This window comes from Maylandia zebra, linkage group LG14 (genome assembly GCF_041146795.1).
Source record: "Maylandia zebra isolate NMK-2024a linkage group LG14, Mzebra_GT3a, whole genome shotgun sequence".
In the NCBI taxonomy this organism is placed as follows: domain Eukaryota; kingdom Metazoa; phylum Chordata; class Actinopteri; order Cichliformes; family Cichlidae; genus Maylandia; species Maylandia zebra.
Genome location: NC_135180.1, coordinates 22,058,220 through 22,078,487, shown reverse-complemented (window position 1 = coordinate 22,078,487; position 20,268 = coordinate 22,058,220). Strand labels below are relative to the sequence as shown.

The following is a 20,268-nucleotide window of genomic DNA, read 5'->3' as shown; positions in this document are numbered from 1 at the left end:
TTCAACGAAATGCGTTTTGGACCAGCTCACCAAGCTTTAGTTTATCATGGATTGCTTTGGATGCTTGACAGAGAAGAGTTTACTCATCAGTGTTTGTGCTGCTTGTAAGAACAGAAAAAAACAACTCATGTAAACAGCGCGGAGGTCCTTTTAAACTTTTGAGTTGCTTTTGCTTTTTATATTTTTATGCTGCTGGTAATAAAATCTGTGATATTATTTAGCAGTTCTTTGTTGGCTATGTTTACTGTTTTTTGGTAAGTGAAATGTGCAGGCTTTTCCCACCAGTGACACGCGTATGTGGGTGAAAGTTGAACGCTGCTCGGTTAGATAAATTGCGAGTAGTCATCAGAAGATCATAGTTCATGGCTACCCTAGTGGAATATCTAGGTTATTCGTATGATCTAAAGTCCAGTATCTATTTCACTACAAAAACAGCACAGAGTGAGAAAGACTTTGGTTACTGTACACAACAATGGACCTGTTGGCTCCTCTTTGCACTGAAGAGTTTGAGCATATGTGACTCTTGTCACACATATATGGTGAGCTGAGGGCACATGGATGTATAACCACGAGTTTATATTTCTAGAAAATGATGATATTGTTTAACATTACATAAAATTGCATGGAAATAACTCGTCAGATCATTACACTTTATATAACAACAACCTGGATTACTGATGATCAATGGGCAGTTTAATCAGTTCACAGATAAAAGTGGCATTTGTTGATGCAAATGATCTGTCGCTTTTGAGCCACACAGACCTTGACCTTAGTTTCATTCCACTTTCAGCTAATTTGCAGCAGCTATCAGAAAGTAAACACACACGGACAACGCAGCATTCGACAGGTTTGTGAGACTGGTTCATCGGCAGGTGAAGCTAAAGCTTGCACAATGACAGACTCTTGATCTGATCAGTTATCCATACCATACTTGTCATACTATGTGAATTTAAAAGTTGCCTCTGTGAATGGGAATGGTATTTGAGAACTGGTTGCAAGCTAAAAAGATTCTGGAAATAACAGGATTCTGGATTCTCTGTTCCTTTTATCAGTGCTGGTGTGTTTTTCTGACAGTCTCACGTCACAAAACAATGACGTGAAACTCCGAGCAGTGGAGCTTTTGTACAACCCAGTTTCTGGGAAGCCTTTATTCTTCTGTGTTTCCATGCTGTTTTTAACTCAGAGATAATGAAGCTGCATTGACCCTGAAAACCCATGTAGACTTACATTTTTTCAGGAATCAATAAGGAAATCAATAAAGAATTTGACCTGTAAGCAGAATCTGCAGTGGCATTTCTATACAAAAATCTTATTGATATCCTCTCTTAGATGAGACGCACCTCATTCTCAGTAGACTCCTCTAAAGCAAAGCTGCGTTGTTGTACCTCAGGAGCCAAATCATTAATCAGTATCATGGTAGCATTGAGAAGAACAAAAGCAGTAATGTGATCAGGCAGCATCAGTCTGTTTTTCTTTGCTGCTTTCCACCAGTGACCAGTCACTCCACTCTTACTGTCACCTTACCTTACTGGCCTTATAAATTTTTCAGCAAGCCATTGAAAGTTATGCAGATTAACTAGCACACTACTTACCTTGCATCTCTGTGGGTTTGCAGCATCTCTAGAAGTACTTTCCAGTCTATGATGAAAACAAGGATCATGGATTAAATTATTCATTTTTTCCTTCCACAGTCTGGAATAGAGTTGGGATTAATGTTCATCTGGTTTTTACTTCAATGGTGGACATATTAACAATGCAGCAAACTTGCAAATGCATGGGGTTAGCTTCTCTGCGGTGGCTGTTTGCTTCTGTGCTGCTAACTGTGACTCGTGGAAACAACTTCAGTGGACATAACCAGGAGAGACCACGCTGTCAGCCAGGTAGGCTGTTTTGAGTGCATAATAAAGTGGCATTATTCTGGAAAACATTGCAACAACGCAAAAATAAAGAGAATAAAGAAAAATGGATGGCAAAAGATTTGTTTTATAGTGTGTGTGTGTGTGTGTGTGTGTGTGTGTGACACGATGTTATTGTTTCTATTAGGTTTCTACTGCCCACTGGGGAGCCCTGCTCCAGTCCCCTGTCCTAAAGGAACATATGGTCCACATGCTGGAGCTGTGTCCATGGACAGCTGCTTGAAGTGTCCTGCCCATCACTACTGCCCTAGACCCGGCTTGTATTCCCCACTTTCCTGTGGTCCAGTGGCTCAGCAGCCTGTGCCTGGCCAGGACACTTGCATCTGTCCAGAAGAAGGACAGAGTTTTCAGGTGTTGTTCACTGGCTTGTTTTGTTGAAGTGTTTTTCACATGATTGAAGGATCCACCTGGATATTTGTGTAGATTGTGGGTTAAGTGTATCTATGTGTTCTCCCCATTGTTTTCATTTGACTTCATCTGACACATCACAGCTTTCGACAGCGCTTGTCACACACTTCCTTTATTGTCTTTTGAGTTCATCCATTATAAATGAAACCCAAGGAAGAGCTCAAATTTCTCAAGCCTGTATTTTTTTGTGTTAGGAAAGCCGTGTTCCAGTGTGAACACTTTTATAGTCGGCAGAGTATCTTCCTCACTTTCCCTCTGAAGCATTCGACAGAACAATCTGTAGCTTCAAGCTCAATAGCTTCTGATCAAGTTTCCTCACTTCAGGGTCAAATTTCCTAGCCTACTGCAGTGCGCGCAGGTGTTGAGATATTCTTTCATCAGCTCAGACTAACAGAAATGAGATTTGTCTCGCTGTCATATCGGTGTTTGTGTATACAGTTGTATAAAAAAGGAAGGACAGGAAAATCAATGTTCAGACTGAGCAATAATAATACTCTGATATGTAGTAAGGTTCAAAGTGCAGTGTGTCTGTGTGTGTCAATGAATGAAGGAATGAATGAATGAGCACTTTGGAATATTAGGTAACAAACTGACCACAGCATGAACTGCTATCCCCCTGAGTTTTCCACAGGCCAGTGATGGACGTTGCCACTGCACCATCGGCTATCAAACCACCGGAAATGGAGACAAATGTGTACAACAACAGTACGATGTCTGCAGAGACGGAAAAACTCGCACACAGTATGGAGACTGCCGGGACAGACACCAGTGGTCATTTCACTGTAGTCAGCAGGTTATGCATTGTGCAATCATGTCATAATCAGATGTATACAGTCAAAGTAGGGCAAAGGTTCCGCCACAAAATGACATTAGACAGGAAACTCGTGCTCAAGATATGTGACACAAGTTCAGTTTTAAACTGCAGCCTGTTTACAGAACACACTGACTAAACATATTAAGCAAGGCTAATGAGTACAAACCAGATGTCTTTGCCCTCTCTTACATGAACCTGACAATAGTTTACCTAGCACAGACTCATATTAAGTCCACTTAGCATTTAACCATTAACTACTGCATGAAACTCTAACTTCATTAGCAATGCTTTCACTGTTCTTTCTGTTTAGAAAGGAGACCACTAAAAACTGTGAGCTGATTCTTGCTCTGCTTTTTTCCTGCAGGTGTGCCATACTGCAGAGGACTACCGGGGTTTTGATGGGGAGCTGGGCCTGTGTATTTGTAGAGAGCCTCCTGGAAGAGCTGCATGTGGAGGCCTTTGCAGGAGCAGGCCAGCTGCTGAACTGAAGCTCCAGTGCGAGACCAATGGGGAAATGGGACTGGTGTGGAGCTATGACAATCAGGTGAAGAAAGGAAATTGCAGGTTCATGCACTGAAGCACAAAAACTGTGCGATAACTATATAATGTAACATTTGCACTGAAACTATCATATGATGGACAGTTTTTAGGTATAATATGCACGCATCTATGCGAAAACCTCTTTATTTCTCCAAAAGAGAAAGCTGCAGACAGTGCTGCAGTGACCTATTAATGGCAAACACACTTATTGTGTGTGTTCAGGTGTCGAGCATCTCTGGCAGTGTGCTAGAGACAATTTTTAAACAGTGGGACTCCCAAGGGAACCTGCAGTGCAGCAGCCAGATCCAGTCATCACGTCCTGTCTACATTGTTCAAACAACAGGTGGAGACGCAGCCGCACACAATGCCTTTTATGTCCTGCACTTTATCGCTTTGCAGCTCTCCCTCTCTTTCTCTCTCTTTTTGAGAACCCTCCCCCTATCTATCTGTCTTCTTCCTGTCTGATTGCAGATGCAGGCTTCCTTGGCCTCCTCAGCGGCCTCCCAAAGGAACTTGAGCGACTGTTTCCTGACACCGCTCAACAGGATTCTCAGAGCTCAGCTGGTGTGCCATAATAAAACAATCTTTTCACATCATGAATACACAAATGAATGCATGAGCAATTTTACCCAAGTAATTGCTGCAATAATGAGGGCACTGCATTGTGGATTTTCAGGGAAACATTATGTCAGTATTAGAAACATCAGTCATGGAGACACAGAAATGGAGAGAGGAGATAAGGCTGATATTAATGGAAAAGGAAGAAGGCCAAGCATAAGTGGCGTTTTGAACCCGACAGCATGTCTCCATTTGGGTGATGTAATACTCTTCACTGTCAGCCCACGTCACTATCCCCAGTATGACATGTAAGCCGGATACTTGTTTTCATGCCCATTTTCTCCTGCCATTTCTCTGTTTGTACATTTTCTCCCAACTCGCTTATTTATGTCTTTCAGTGACAACTTGTACAACACAAACACTGACTTTGACTGGGGCGCATTCAGACAGTTAAAAGAAGAGCTGACATTGTCATGGACTCCTCCTAGCTGCTTTGCTGTGGTCTTTAGCCAGCCGGGAGTATATGTCTTTACACCGAGCAGCCATCAGCACAAACATTTGGTAACAAACTTTACAAAAATACACAGTTAAGCTCAGATGTTTAAGGACTCATCATAGTCATGGTTATTTTGGGGATTTTTAATGATTTCTTTGAACTGATTGTGAAGAGTGGGACTACCTCCAAGGTCTTCAACCTCAGATCAGCAACTAGATGGTTGAAACTTGGACAGAGTCGAGTGCTCCACTGATGACCCCAAACACACATCAGAACTGGGTTTGATATGGATAAGGCAAGCTAACATTAAGCTTCTGCAATGACCTTCCCAAAGCCCCAACCTCCACTCTATTGAACATTTGTAGAATATATTAAAAGCTTGTTCCTGACAGGAAACCAACCAGTCTAAATTAACTATTCTGCCAAGAAGAGAGGTCAAATATCCAGAGGGAAAAATGCCATATGATTGCTGTTGGCTACCAAAAGCTTCAGGTGCAATGAACCAAATAGTAGTGTGGGTATATGTACATATTTGAAGTCTTATGTTGCTTTTGACGCTGTGTGGATTAGAGATAATCCAAAAGAAATTCAAGCTTGTGCACTAGATTCTTTGTTTTTAAAGTCATTAAACATGTATGCTGTACAGTCATTTCACCCTGTCCATCTCCATCTTGTCTCTAAGATGCTGAACTTAAGCTTTCTCTGTGATGTACTCATTTACAATCCTGTCCCTTCTAGTCACTCCCAACAAAAATCTGAGCAGCTTCACCACCTCCAGCTTGGCCTCCTGCTTCTTTGCCAGTGCCGCTGTCTCCAAAATGTGCATCATAGCAGCTCTCACTACTATCTTGTAAACTCTCTGCTGTCCTTCTGTCATAAATCCACCCTACTTGCACTCTCGTCTTTACCTCTCTTATACAATGTAATGTAGGTAGTTTAAAAACAAATCCCAATCAGTGAAGCCAAACACGATAATTTCCTTGATGTAGCAACAAGTAAATAGTAAGTTCTCTCTCTCTTTCTGCTATGCCACGATACTCTAACTACTTATTTCTCATTATTCAGTATGTACGAGTGATGCCTGCGGGTGGCCAGTGCTATGAGCCTGGCTTTTTCTTCCCTACCATCCCACGTCACGTGACCAGGTTGGGAATCAGTAGGAGACGCAACCTGTTACTCCGGCCAGACTGGCTGGTGACCGTAGGAATAATGTTTGGAGCTGTGGTCATCCTCTGTTTATGTGTGACAATGCTGGTTAGTCTACATACACAAGTATATGTGAAATATAAAAGTATCACTCTAATTGATGAGTCTGTACTATGTAGATCCTGTTTCGTGAATATGGATGGCCAGAGAAGGAGCCAATCAAAGCACGGTACCGCTCGCTGCAGCTGGCCTACCAAATGGATGACTACTCGTCAAAAGGTTCAAGGGTGATCTCACAGAGAAAGACTCATCGAAACCAACAATCGAGAACAACTCAAGGCTCCATTCAGCCAGGTGGAACATTGTAGACGTAAACACTTTGACACTTTACTCATTCGTCGAAACCCTAAAGCCCAATACATTACATAAATAACATGGTTTTCTCCACTTCAACTAATGCACCTGCAGAGTGTACACATATGGCACTTGAATGAACATGAAACGACACACTGACACATTGAGAACCCTTGTAACATCTCATGTAGCACCGGCAATGACCCTAAGGTGAAATTTCCAACCAAACACTGCTGAACAAACCCCTCTTTACATGCCTGATTTCTCTTTGATAGTAAAATCAAAACAGCCCACATCCAATCCAATCTATTTATAGAGCCCTTATAAAAAACACAGTTTTGACAAAGTGCTTTAAAAAGCACCAAAATACCCCCCAAATCAAGGGGTAGCAATGTAACATGGGCAGACAGATCATTCCACAATAACTGAAAAAGCTTTAGGAACTGCCAGGAACAGCTTGTCCATGGACATCAGTGATCTTTAGGGAACTTATGGAGTTCCCTCAAGACCTTATTACTTCATTTAAAATGAATTCTTATGCCACAAAATGTTACATTTTCATATTAAAATACCTGTTAAAAGGGAGAAATAAGTACCTGCTACATGCTTGTAAAATGTGAAATGTTTAGCAAGGCTTCTGTGTGTCTGTAAATGAACAGTAGAGAGGATGTTGCAAAACATGCTTACGTGTTTCAAAAGATCATATAATGCTATAACCTATCAAAGTTCACCTTGAAATAAGTTGGATGAGTTTTTTATATTGTTGTAATCCTTTTCTTTGTGATGGTGTTTTTTTTTACAGCCTCCACAGACGCCTCGGAGGAGTTCTGGGATTATGAACACCAGGTGGATCTGGAGGCATTCAACAGCAACACCTTTTACAGCCTCCTGCTCAAGCAGAGCCTGTCTGTCACTACACGACTGGGACAGCTCACCACTGAGGTCTGCTGCTGTTAGTTTAAATGCCAATCAATCACAAAGCATGTCAAATGATAAACGCTTACTCTCTTGTCTCACTCACACACTCATGCTTATTCTCTCAAGAAACACACCAGACAAAAGAGTATTCTCTTTTGCACTCTTAAAATAAAAGCTGCATATTGAATATGCCTATATTATTGGTTTATGAATAGGCAATAAATAATTTAGCCCTCAGGTGTCTTTTTTTTTCTTTTTTAAAATGAAGCTTCTTTGCAGGGAAGAATGCAAATGTCTGATTCAGTCTGATTGGAAAACCTAACAGCTCCCGAGTACAAACTTTCAGTAATGCCCCATTGAACAGGACATTTTGTGGAGAATTCACAGCATACATGTGCCATTCTACATCCAGCACGCTTTGGGAACCATCTCTTGCCAAAACAGAATATTTGCTGTAGTGAACATTTGGAAGAGAGAATCTTATTTTTGTGTAATTTGAGAAAGAGCAATTTGGGAATGTTTGGAAAAGTTAAGTTATTAAAAAAGCAAACAGATTTTGGTTACAGCCCTCAGGACAGCTCAGGTGTTAAAGATGTAAGTGGAGATGGAACATTTTGCACTGATGCACTTCTTGCAGCTTGCATTTCTCACTAGTGCTATTTAAATGTGTGGTTGTTGCTTTGGGCTGTCAATAGATTATCTGCTTATGACAAACACTTAATGTTTTCTTTTTGTCTCCAAAATATGTGTTCATCTAGGTAAAAGAGCTATACCAAGGAGTGCTTGGGAAACTGCAAATACTCCATCCGCATATGATCGCTGAGGAAAAGCCGGGGGAAGGTTATGCGATGTTGAGGAGGGAGATTGAACGAGAGGTGGTGCGACGAAAATCTTTGGCCTCACAGCTGAGGACACTACTTGACAGTCAGCTGAAGGTTTACATTTTATTAAGCTGCATATACATGTCAAATTATATTCAAATTTTTAACAAAAGTTTTAATAGCAAGTGTAGCATCAGTTTGAGTAAAGTATATTTAGATAGCATCGCTCAACAAGTATATACTTTCAGATGTAAAATTATTGCATTAGCAAGGTATACATGATCAAGTATGACTGGTTTTCTTCAGGTTCTGAGGCGAGAGCAGCAGGCCCAGTGGAGGATCCACAGTGTGTTCACATCTCGGCTCAGAGAGTGCACCAGACTACTGTCTAAGCTTTATAGTAACAACCAGACTTCCACTGAACTGTTCCAACAAATGTAAAGCTTTCATTTGTTCAGTTATTCAAGTACAGCCATGTGAAAAAGAAAGAGCCAGGTGTGTGTTTACTCAGTACCCCAACAGTGGAGGTCCCAACAAATTCACCCCAGGGTCTGACCAAAAAACCCAGGAGCCACATATCAGACGCTACAGACCTCAAAGTTTATGACAGCACAATTAAAATTTATAGAACTGACTGACTGTCCTTTGGACTGATGAGTCCAAAGCAGTGATGTTTGGACATAATGCTCATCACCATGTTTGGTGGAAACCAAACACAGCATATCAGCACAATCATCTGATACTAACTGTCAAGGACATGGGTGGAGGGGTGATAATTGGGCTTGTTTTGCACCAACAGGATCTAGGCAACTTGCAGTCTTTGAGTAGACTCTAGATGGTAACATAGATGGCTGAAATTGGGTGACATAACAGGACAATGATTTTCAGTGCAGCAGCAAAGGTACAAGAAATTGGATGAAAAAGAAAAGAAGGCGGTGCAGTTAGCAAATCAAAGTCGTTAGTGAAATACAAGGGTGGGACCTTAAAAGAGCTGTCCATAAATGAATACTCAATTATTAATAATCAATTTATTCAGGTTAAAAAGTGATTCTACAAACTTTTGAATTGTGGGATGTATGTCGTTTTCCACATGCATAGAGTCCTGTGAAAACGTTCTTTTTCCACATGACTGTAGTAATGGGGAACCTTAGAGTTTAAGGGTTTAAATTCCCTTGAATATTCATTTTGCTGTCTCCCATCTTCAGTTTGATCCAGAGGTTAACATCACTGGTCGATGAGATGGGAGATCTACTGTCGGCAGAGTGCCACCGTCAGGGGTCTTGGGGCTTGTTGGGCGAAGGTATAGGAGCCAAACTGTTGTGCCCTGATACTGGAACTGTCCTTACCAAAGATGACATCTTTGGTGAGTCAAAACTCTTTCATTTGTTTATCTGCGCCTATGTTTCTTAAAGAAACTACACCATCTGCTGCTTATTAGGTGAACTGCAACATGCAGACAGACTATGGCTGAGAAAAGCTGGGTTAGAATACATTATTGTGTGAATGTGTGTGTGAATGGGTGGATGACTGAATGTAGTGTAAAGTGCTTTGGGGTCCTTAGGGATTAAGTAACGCGCTATACAAATACAGGCCATTATTAATTTGCTAAATGTTAGATGATGTATCCAATAAATACACTGTATGTTTTTGTTGTAAATCAAACATAACTGTGTAGCCACATAAGGCTGTGGATTTAAATTTACAAACAGTGTGAATGGGTTTAAATGAAAATTTTATTTAGATGATTGATCACAATAATCTCCTCTTCTGCTTAACTCCAGATCCTGATGGGTCCGTCCGTGTCTCTGGGGCTGTTTATTGTGATTCAGTCACAGGCCTCATAAGGCCAAATGCTCACAGCCATGTGCTGCTGAGCAGCGGCCACACGATGGCAGTGCCGCCTAATTTCTTTGTTCATCCACACACCGGTAGAGTTCTGCCCATTGCTGGAAACGTGGCCTATGATCCTGCCAGCTCTACATTAGTTTGCACAGCTGACCATTGTACAGGTATGAATTGGCTGTGGGTTACTGAGGAGGGCAATGCTAAATAAAACAGTCAAAGAAAAAAGATTTCATGTGAACTTAGTTCAGACTTTTTTTAAAAAAAAATAAAGAGCCCAATCAATCAATCTTGTGTTTATGCTCAGAAAACACAAAACACCAATGGCAATCTTTTGTATTTTAGAGATGAATAAATCTAAACTCACCAAGAGTCATTTTTAAATACAATTACTAAAGAAGAACAGATCATTTGTGTTAAACATGTTACAACCTGACCAAAACATGCTGTTTCTACAAATAGAAAGCCTAATACACTGGGATCCTGGTCATTTCAAGCAGCAATGAACTGAATCAAAATGAATATAACCATTTTATGCTAAAATAGCTCATGGAAAATAACTTATGACACGCATTAAAGATTTCTGAAGAAGGGCTCATATGGTTCATGAAACATGTCTGAGACCTCTGCATTAAAAAGCAATTATGTGCTGTTTTTAAATGATTCCAGATGATAACAGGAAGTGGGATAGTCCTCTCCTTCCTTTCATTCCTTACCCGACCTCCTGCCACTCAGACCAGCCTCTCCCCAGCACTCACCTCAGAGGCCTCCGACCAGGCCAGAGACTGCAGCTGGGGATTCCCATGGCAGACCCTGACAAAGGGGTCCCAGTACCTATTCTGGCAGTAACCATTCACCCCCAAACTGGGTTAGTCTACACTCTGGGAAGAATCCATGTCTGCCCTCTCACCCGCTTACCACAGCCTATACAGATTGGTTATCCTATGCTGGACTCCAGGACAGGGAACATTGTGCTCACCGTAGGGGTGAACTTGGATCCAATCACAGGTTAGAGCTGCTGGAGTTCCCGTTACACTCTAGAGTACATAACTTCAGTCAGACAAACTTGTTCTGTGTGCCTCTGTAGGAGATGTGCTGCCAGTAGGTGGAGTCCTGCTGGGTGAGCCCTTTGTTGAACCACTGAGTGGGCAGATGGTGAGAGTTGGAGGGGCAACCATACGGGCTGGACAACTAGTGCCCCATGCAGGAGGATATCAAACTTTATTAGAAAGCAAGGTGCTTAATTAGACTGATTGCTTTTGGTTGCATTCACATAATAAGTATCGATATGATAAAAAGTAACTGTTTCTATGTAACAAAACAAATGAAACAGATAATAGCAGATGTTTGATTCAAAAATAAAAACATTTTTGGAGTCAGAGTAAGATTTGTGTCTCACAGGTTCTGGCAGCATTGTTCAAAGTACTGAATGTGCTGAAGCCACTAACTGAAGAGTGGGGTTCAGATCAAAGTTTGCAACATGTGCAGTCCCAACCTGGCAGTGACAGAGGGAGTAGTCAACAAGATCATCTTCTCACTGCAGCCAAAGAGCTCCAGCAGGCCTGGGGGAGGAGTTTGCACTGTCAACTACAGCTGCAGACCAGGTTGGAGATCCTGCAGGAGTGGTCCATGGGTCTGCAGCAGGATGGAGGGACTCTGGGTGAGGAAATACTTGAATAGTTTGTTTTGGGCAGTACAAAACAGTTTTAAAAAAAAAACATTTTTTCTTCTCTCCTTTTTTTTGTTGTTGCTTCTTTCTCTCTTGAGAAGCTCTTATCTTTCACCTTTAGGTGCTCTCTAAACTTTTAGCTTCTCTAAGTTTACTAAAAATACATTTCTCCACATGGAAAAAAAAGTTAGCATTTCAATCTCCTTTTAGCTTTTCATCTTAATCTTTGCTCACCATCTTCCACAAACAGTCTGGTTGCTGAAAGGAAAAATTACGAGGTGTTGGTCTCTTACTCAGCATATTGAAATGCACTTATTACTAACTTCAGAAAATTTAATGAAGTCATTTCTCAGAGAAGAGAGATTCAGACTTGATATTGGAGCAAATATAAATGGTAAGAACGCTGAAATACACAGTTCTGTGCAGAGGCCAAGAACAACCGAAGGTTGCATAAGCATACAGTTTTACTTTTATTTCTACAACCTACACAAGAATGCAAGAACTAATAGTTACTAATTACTGATTACTTCTCCAAGAAAGTAATCCTGTTACTTTACTGATTACTTATTTCCAAAAGTAATTAATTACTTATTACTTAGTTACTTAGATTACTTAGTTTTAATTTTTAACTTTATGCACAATGCATCAAGCAAAAATTAAATTATACGCAACAGTTTTTCACCTGAAGAAATTTGTTTAACATTTAAACCTATTTTCTGCATATTCGAGCATATAAATAATGTTTTGTGTTTATACTCACTCTTTCAAATAGATGCAAGTAAAAGACAGCAAAAAATAAATAAAACCAAAGATTCCACAGCACAAAATCCTGTCACTCTTACATCTAGTTTCACCTGTTTAGCAGGAGTGTGGTGTGGTGCTGCAGCGGTCATGTCAGTGGGGGGATCTGGGGGTTTCTCTGTGAATTTCACATTCCCGTTACAGCGTGCTCGGTGCTTGCTCAGATTTGAAGTTTCCATTTTTTTCTGTAGAAAAAAGTTTTATTCCCACACAGAGTGTACATCAGACACTAATGTTTGTGTCACTTTTTACGGAGTCAAACTCAAAGTAATGTCAGTACTTCCAAGCTTTAAGCGCTGCACGGTCGTACTCTCTACCGTGCTCCATATTATCCATTGGTGATCTACACACGTTTGTTGTTGCCATGGACGTTGCACGCTTGTACGTCATTGTCATGAGACACTCTCACAAACAATCATGGTTTAGTAACGCAGTTACGCAGCCTGTTTATGAGAAAGTAACAGTAATCTAATTACTCGTTACTTGAAAAAGTAATCGGATTACAGAAACACGTTATTGTCCATTAATGATCACAAGATACTGAAAACATAAAACAATCAAAATGCTTATAATTGATGAACATGGTTAAAAAAAATCACCCAAAGTGTAAGTACTGATAAAATGTTGTCATTACTTTTGGTTTTTGTTTAGTAGTCATGGCAACCAAGTTCTGTACATTCAGGAGGCAATTAATGAGTTTTTAATTGAGGCAGGGGAAGAGGCTGTTGAAATATTTGTAGGGATGAGGAGACAAAGACATGTGAAAAGGCCTATATCTTTTAAATATAGATTTATTTCTATTTTGTATTTAATTTTGAAAGTTGATGTAAATAGTAGGGGTGAACGATACACAAAATTCACGGTTGGGTTCGGTTCGATACTTTGGTGTCACGGTTCGATATTTTTTCGATACAAAAAAAATGTTCATGCCTTTTTAATTTGTCATTTATTAAAATTATAAATATATATTTTAACTCAAAAGTACAGTTTTTAAATTTAACCCTAACCCTTGTGCGTGTTTTTTATTTTGACAGCGAATGCGCACCTGCGGACCACTTATGTGCAGCCCCGGTTATATAGCTCATCATATCGCAGCCACAGAAATTCTTTTGTCCATGAAACCATAAAGCTGCACTTTCTTTTTGCCTTATAGTCTGATTTGTCATAACTTTTCCGTTTTGTGGTAAGCTTTTCTTTGGCTGTCACTTCTTCACCCTGACCTGTCTTATTTGGCTCAGCAGAACTAATATATATCCTGCTGCTTTTACACACGCACTCACATAAGCTCAGCGATTCTCTGCGCGATCAACCTCTCACATGTTTAAGCTGCGGGAGATTTCACTTGTCATGTTTGCATAGTAAGCTAACGATTGATAAGACGATGTCAGAGGAATTGGTGCACAAATTATTGTCACTCACCAATCAGTAATGTCGCTCTCTATACACAGTTTGCACGATTGCAAAGTGAAAGCAAAAAACAAGCGCCAATTCAAACGCGATTTCAATATGTCACATATTGACAGTGGCTCACCAATGCCAATGACATAATTACCCAGCTACATTTCCGAAAGAATGCAAAAGCATTGACATATATTTTTCCTTCCTACGATAGCCCGACGGGCAGGGCAGAGATAGATTTTGGTAGCCCGACTGGAAAAATCGCTAGCCCCAGGATGTCGGGCTAGCGATATTGCGAGCCCTGTATCTGATTGAGGAATCACTCATCTTTGGAAAAGAGAGTTTATTACAGAGAAATGGCTCTTTCCAAAATAAAAGCTATACTATCCGCTTCTTCTGGGCTATATTCTCAGCAGCATATTAAACATATCAGGTCCCCATAAGGAGAATCATGTGCTAACGGCTATCTAAATGACTCGGGTAAAGTTTGTAGCATGCATGCTTGTTGTTTTTGTCTGCTTCCACTTGTCTTTGCACTAGGATGATGTCGGCGTAAATGTGCAGTCATATTCATTTTGTTCCCACTAGTGCTGTCAGCGTAAATCTCGTTGAAATGACCTTAACGCCACAACACGGCAAATCTCCGTTAACGAGCTACCGCGGATCGCCCCGTGCATGGGGCTGGACGGCCAACACGTTAACGAGCTAACTGCGCTAACACACCAGTTCCCACCCATGTAATTGAGCATTGCGTGGCACATCCAACATACTGTTTTACTTTAGTCCATGACGCGCTTACCTTCAGGGTCATACGTCACATGAAAACCAAAATAATTCCAAACGCCAGATCTGAATGAGGGTGGGGGAGGTTCAATTTGCCATGTTGCAAGGAGAGCTTAACTTCTGTCTCGCTAGCTTGCCCTGCGCTCTTCCTTCTGACTATGCTGTCTGTGTTGAGCGCTCAGTGGATCTGCGCTCGACAGTGCAGCCTAGGCGGAGTAGTCGAACGCAGATTCACTGAGCGCTCAACACAGACAGCATTGTCAGAAGGAAAGTTGATAAAATAAATTACAAATTTTGTATTGTTCGATACATATGCGTACCGAACCGAAAGCACTGTATCGAATGGTTCAATATCGATACGAATATCGTTGCACCCCTAGTAAATAACTTAAGTTACAATCAAAGCAATACCTATGTTTGTTTGTAGGGGGCTTAATGTGATCCATCAGGGAGTCAGCAAAACACAGGATTTATTTCCTGATATAATTAAGCTGCAGAAAATTTCTGAGACATTCTGTTTTTGATATAATCTTGTGAGTCATTTAGTGATCTCAGCATGCTAAGGTCACAGGCTTTAACACCCAGCTGCACCAGAGTATCGTTAGCGTAGCAGTGCAGAGAAATACCTGATAATTGCATGTCAGGGGAAAATGAAACTGAGAGATAAAGTGGGAGCAAATACAAAGAAGATTTACATAAACTGTAAATGTGAAAACAAGTCAAAGTATATTTAGGCTCCACAGCTTGGATTTCCCCAAGTGTGCAAAATGAAACTCATGAGCGAACCTACTTTTAAGACTGAGGTCAAAATCACCAAAGCAGAAAAGTGTTGCACATTAGTAGAAGTAGAACACAGAGACATGCAAAGCCTAATGTATTTACTGCAAAAATCAATGGTGTGGATATTAATTGGCACCATTAACAGGGAACTGTTGATTTTAAAGGTATCATCATAATAGTGTATTCATACTTAAAATGCATGAGAGTATAGTTCGGAACTTTGATAATCATAGAAGTAAAAGTGTCCAAAAAAATAATACAAAAAATAACATAGTAGTTTTTTTTTTCAATTTGTTACCAGTAATTTGTAATGGAGTAGAATTGAATCTTGACAAAACAACAGTAAGAAAGAAGGTTTCTTTGATTTATTAATTAGGAAAAACTTGAATTCTGATAACCCTTTGTCCCACCAGGGGTTAATGTCACACAGGCAATACAATTCACATTGTCACACTTTTTCTTCTGTGACAAATTACTTCATATAACTGTGAACTGTTGTTAGTGGTGTGAATCATCCCTACCATCATGTCACAAATATGAACTAATGGTGGTGGTGTGAATCATAGGTTTGCAAGGTGTGGGGTGCCTGAGTCACACTCAATTCCAAATTATAGATGCATAAAATGAATCTTGTTCAACCCACGTTTATTTTTGCACAGCCCATTGTGATACACACCCCTCAAAGTCCATGCTTTCGAAAACAGGAAGATGTAGCCATTTTATTTATCGTATTGCACATGGGAATATGCACACCATTTGATTTGCTTTTTGGGTGTTTCTATAAAAAGTGAGTAAATATCTACTGCTGCTGAAAACAAAGGAGAAACATTTCATGGGTAATTTGTCTGTCCATGTCTGTTTTCAAAGTTTAAATTTGGCTTTGGAAGTGAAGAAGAGCTCCAGGACAATGACACTTACTAAGTTAAAGTTGTTTTTTTTTTTTTACACGACCTTTATATATCACAAGGAGCCTGTCTCAAAAAAATACAAACAAACAAATAAATAAATAGATAAATAAAACAAAGCAGATATTGCACACACACACACACACACACACACACACACACACACACACACACACACACACACACATATATATATATATATATATATATATATATATATATATAAATAAAACACAAATTATTTGCTAAGGACTGAGTACATCTTTCAGTTATTGGCTCCTCGTTAGTGGAACAACGTTAATGACCCATAAAATTTGAAGCGTAATATGGCTTTTGGAAATGAGTCATCATGCCTCACTTTTTTCATATGACCTTTTTCCGACACCGAAAGCAACCTGAATTAAAAAACCTTGACCTAAAAAAACTTATGAAAAAGTGTTTTGGTGATATCGTTCATGTGATGATTATTAGAGAACGGTTAGAATCAAACATAACAGATTTTTCACAATTTGAGAAATGAAAGTGACTGTTAGTTTAATGGCCAGTGTCTGTTTGTTTGTTTTTTAACTGGAAATTAAGAGACATTTAACTTTTTACAGCAGACAGGCAAACCTCTAGTTAACCTAAGTAATGTTAAACCTCTAAGCTAAATTTGGCTGCTGCGCCGAGAAGTATGCTTGACCTTTTGTTGCTATTGGTTATGTAAAAGAAACATATTACCTTGGCTGCAGATAAAGCATATTTATAATTCAGTATGCACAAGAGCCAGAAATAATCCAGTTTTGATTTACATAGTTTGCATTGCAGTCTCCTGCAGGCATGGAAACGTGTTTCTCCAGTAGTACAAAGTAATTAGAAATAGCTGATTGGTAACCAGAGAGAGCGTTAGGCCAAAAACCAAAAGGCAGCCTTTGTGAGGGAGTTAAACAGTTTCCTGCACAATAGGAAACTACACGTATTAAGAAATCCCAGAAAGGCTTTGCATAGAGTTTTGACGTTTACATGTTAATCTTTGAATTCAGATGTTTTTCAGTCCCACACTCACAGCTCCATAAAATGAAGCACCTACAAAAATGCTAATAAAAGAATGGGATTTTATAAAGAGTTCACTGAATTTGAGTAGTTTACATTAACGGGTTGCAACAAGACATTTCTTCCCCCCTAGACATGACAAACTGTAAGTGGCATTAGTGTACCACAACCACAACAACACAGTCATGAAGAGTCAGACCATGTCAACTTACAGAACGAGGTCTTTAAGTGGTGAGCTACTTACTGCTCGCTCAATAACTGCACAGCGCCAAACCTTCTCTGACATTAACATCAGCACAGAAACTGTGCACTGGGAACTTTATGGCATGGATTTCAATATCGATAAATAGTTGTGGTCAGAAGTTTATATAAACTTTCGAATAACATGGTACTTAGGCATTTTTAATTATTTTTTTCAATTTTTCCTTTTCCACAGTGGAACTATTATACAGCATACATTTTTAATAACTTTAAAAACCAAGAATTGGCCTTTGACATCCACACATTGTCAAAAATGTATTCAGGCTCAAATATATACATATTCCCTCGTGTTTCAACCACCTAGCTGTTGATTTAAGGTGAAGTTAAAGAATTTGAAGTAACCATCCTTCAATATTTCATCCACTTTGCGCAATGTACCAGTACCACTGGCAGCAAAACAACCCCACAGCATGATGCTACCACCACTGTGACTGACTGGAAACAGTTATGCTGGTGTCCCAGAAGTTTCCAGTTCATGGCTGAGTTTGGTTGAGCTTTTGTGGTTCCTGAACAAACCAATTTCCTCTGGGTGGAGCTGTTTTATTTCCTCTTATGTACAATTGTTTGTGTCTACAGTTGTTGAAGTCTTGGAATCTACAGCTGCTGTAGATATAAACTGTAGATTTATATATAAACTTATATAAATCTACAGTTTTTTTGTAGATCTTCAGTGAGTTACTTTGACTTTCCCATTGTAGTTGCCACAACTGCAGTGTTTGACCTTTTTTCCTTGATAATCATTAAGGTGATTAGGTTCACTTCTCATGATGTTTAACATGTTTTGTAAGATGTTTCGAGAAATCATGATCATGTTTCATTTAAAAAAGGTTTTGTCTGCATTTATGTGTAATGAATGTAAAAATTCATTCTTTTTTAACACTGGTTAAAAAGCCTTGATAGAAATATGTTAGTTGACAGAACTTGAATGATTGCATTTGTTTCTTCTTCTATAACACGCTTCTGTTTTGTTCATACCAGGAGAGATGCCTCTGCCAGGTTCAGATATATGTGTACCGGCTTTGCTAGGGGTGGAGTATCCTGATCCTTTAGGATCTGGCCTTAGTGTACCGATCCTGGGATTTCAGATTGACCTTGTTTCTGGGAAAACAATACCACTGGCAGGGACCATGGAGGACCCAAATGGAAAAGGTATTGTGAAAACATGCTTTTGATATATAGTATAAAACCTAATCTTGTCTAATTGGCTTTTCCCTAGCTAGGACCGCATCCTAATTTAGATTTGATAGCATGTCTAGGAGATAATGGCAGGTGGCGTGAGTATGAACTGAGGCTGCAGTTTGGGGAAGGCTTCAGAGGAGACTGGCAGCAGCTCCCGGGCCTGGCGGATCCCCATGTACTAATGACAGAGGAATTAATTGAAAAAAGAAGGGTGAGAATGAGAACTAACAGCTTGTAGTGCAGGTGAATCGTATCTAAACCAAGAACTGACACAGGAGCGTTTGAAGTTTAGTCCTACTCAGGAAATTTCAGATAAATGATCTCCAATTAAATTCAGTTAAACATTACAGAATTGTGGAAGTTCTGCTTACTGATGCTGTTATACTTCACAGGACTGGTGGCGATCCGTTATGGATCTCAGACTGTTGACCCAGTGACAGGGCTGTTGGCCCCAGTCGTCGGGGCAAGGCTGGATGCATCTAGAAAAAATGTTGTGCCAGTTACATCTTCCTACTGGTTAATGATTAGAGAGCAAACTGACAGTGTGCAGGTAACAGATAGATGTTTTCACAAATGCCCCCCTCTTCTGATGTGATATCTGATATGATATATATATTTTTGTTTCTTCCTGCCAGGTGGAGGCACTTCAAAGAGAGGTGTGTGTGCGAAACGGTTACTGGCAGCAGCAGAGGCAGCGGGAGGAAGATATTCTAACTGATCTGGACTCGACTCTGTCCCAGTGTTTCTTTAGAGTCACAGACGTAAACTCTTATCAGGTCAGCAGGAGCGGTTTCCTTTCTGGTTCTAAATATCTTATAGAGCCTTAACTCGAAGTATAGGGTTGGGAAGCGCATCTGTAACCGGAAGGTCGCTGGTTCGATCCCCGGGCTCTCTGTCCTGGCAAGACACTTTAGCCTACTGCCTACATGGTGTTGGCCAGAGGGGCTGATGGTGTGAAATGGCAGCCTCGCCTCTGTCAGTCTGCCCCAGGGCAGCTGTGGCTACAACTGTAGCTGCCTCCACCAGTGTGTGAATGTGAGAGTGACTGAATAGTGACATTGTAAAGCGCTTTGGGTGCCTTGAAAAGCGCTATATAAATCCAATCCATTATTATTATAGAGCAAGAAATTCAAAGGGGTTGAGCTGTTTTAACATTTACAAATAATGCAAATGAATCGGGAGCAAACACTGGAAAATAAAGTTTTCAATTTCTTTATTGCACTGCAAGTGAAAATGTTGTTCCTCCTCAATGTTCCTCTACATGAAGATATGAAAGTGTGTGTCTGTTCTCTGCACCTTAGAATGGGGATATGTTCATGCATTTGGCTTTTTAGTGTCATTGTGCAAATATGTGCATCTTTTTCTCATTCACAGTGTCTGTACTCTGTTTCAGGCCCAGTGGTCTGGGAAGCAGCTGAGGGAAGCAGCCATGGAGCTGCAGGATTCAGCACAGACAGAGGCCCAGAGGAGAGCAGCTCAGCACTCCCGCTTGGCTCTGATCCTGCCTCCACTTGTTCTGCACATCCTCACGTTAGGTCAGTTATTTGGCAAGCTGGTAGGAGTGAATGAAAGCACGAAGGAAATTATAGTCATGACCTGCAGTGCACTTATATTCATAGCTTTCCAAAGGAGAGTGGTTTCTTGCCA

The 20,268-nt window shown here is 40.3% G+C and overlaps 1 protein-coding gene across 1 annotated transcript in view; it reads left to right on the top strand.

The window, feature by feature from the left end:
* The first annotated feature begins 3,425 nt into the window (after nt 1-3,425).
* si:dkey-103g5.4 (uncharacterized) overlaps nt 3,426-20,268 on the top strand; it is a 31,174-nt gene continuing 14,331 nt past the window's right edge. Inside the window, exons 1-19 of the mRNA XM_004543721.4 lie at nt 3,426-3,682; nt 3,901-4,021; nt 4,150-4,242; nt 4,355-4,544; nt 4,635-4,797; nt 5,798-5,986; nt 6,058-6,232; nt 7,035-7,174; nt 7,909-8,085; nt 8,278-8,408; nt 9,177-9,334; nt 9,753-9,980; nt 10,483-10,821; nt 10,901-11,049; nt 11,215-11,473; nt 18,421-18,591; nt 19,014-19,171; nt 19,257-19,397; nt 20,015-20,156. Coding sequence (XP_004543778.1) covers nt 3,653-3,682; nt 3,901-4,021; nt 4,150-4,242; nt 4,355-4,544; nt 4,635-4,797; nt 5,798-5,986; nt 6,058-6,232; nt 7,035-7,174; nt 7,909-8,085; nt 8,278-8,408; nt 9,177-9,334; nt 9,753-9,980; nt 10,483-10,821; nt 10,901-11,049; nt 11,215-11,473; nt 18,421-18,591; nt 19,014-19,171; nt 19,257-19,397; nt 20,015-20,156 — 3,154 coding nt within the window. The 5' untranslated portion in view covers nt 3,426-3,652. The remainder of the gene's footprint in view (nt 3,683-3,900; nt 4,022-4,149; nt 4,243-4,354; nt 4,545-4,634; nt 4,798-5,797; nt 5,987-6,057; nt 6,233-7,034; nt 7,175-7,908; nt 8,086-8,277; nt 8,409-9,176; nt 9,335-9,752; nt 9,981-10,482; nt 10,822-10,900; nt 11,050-11,214; nt 11,474-18,420; nt 18,592-19,013; nt 19,172-19,256; nt 19,398-20,014; nt 20,157-20,268) is intronic.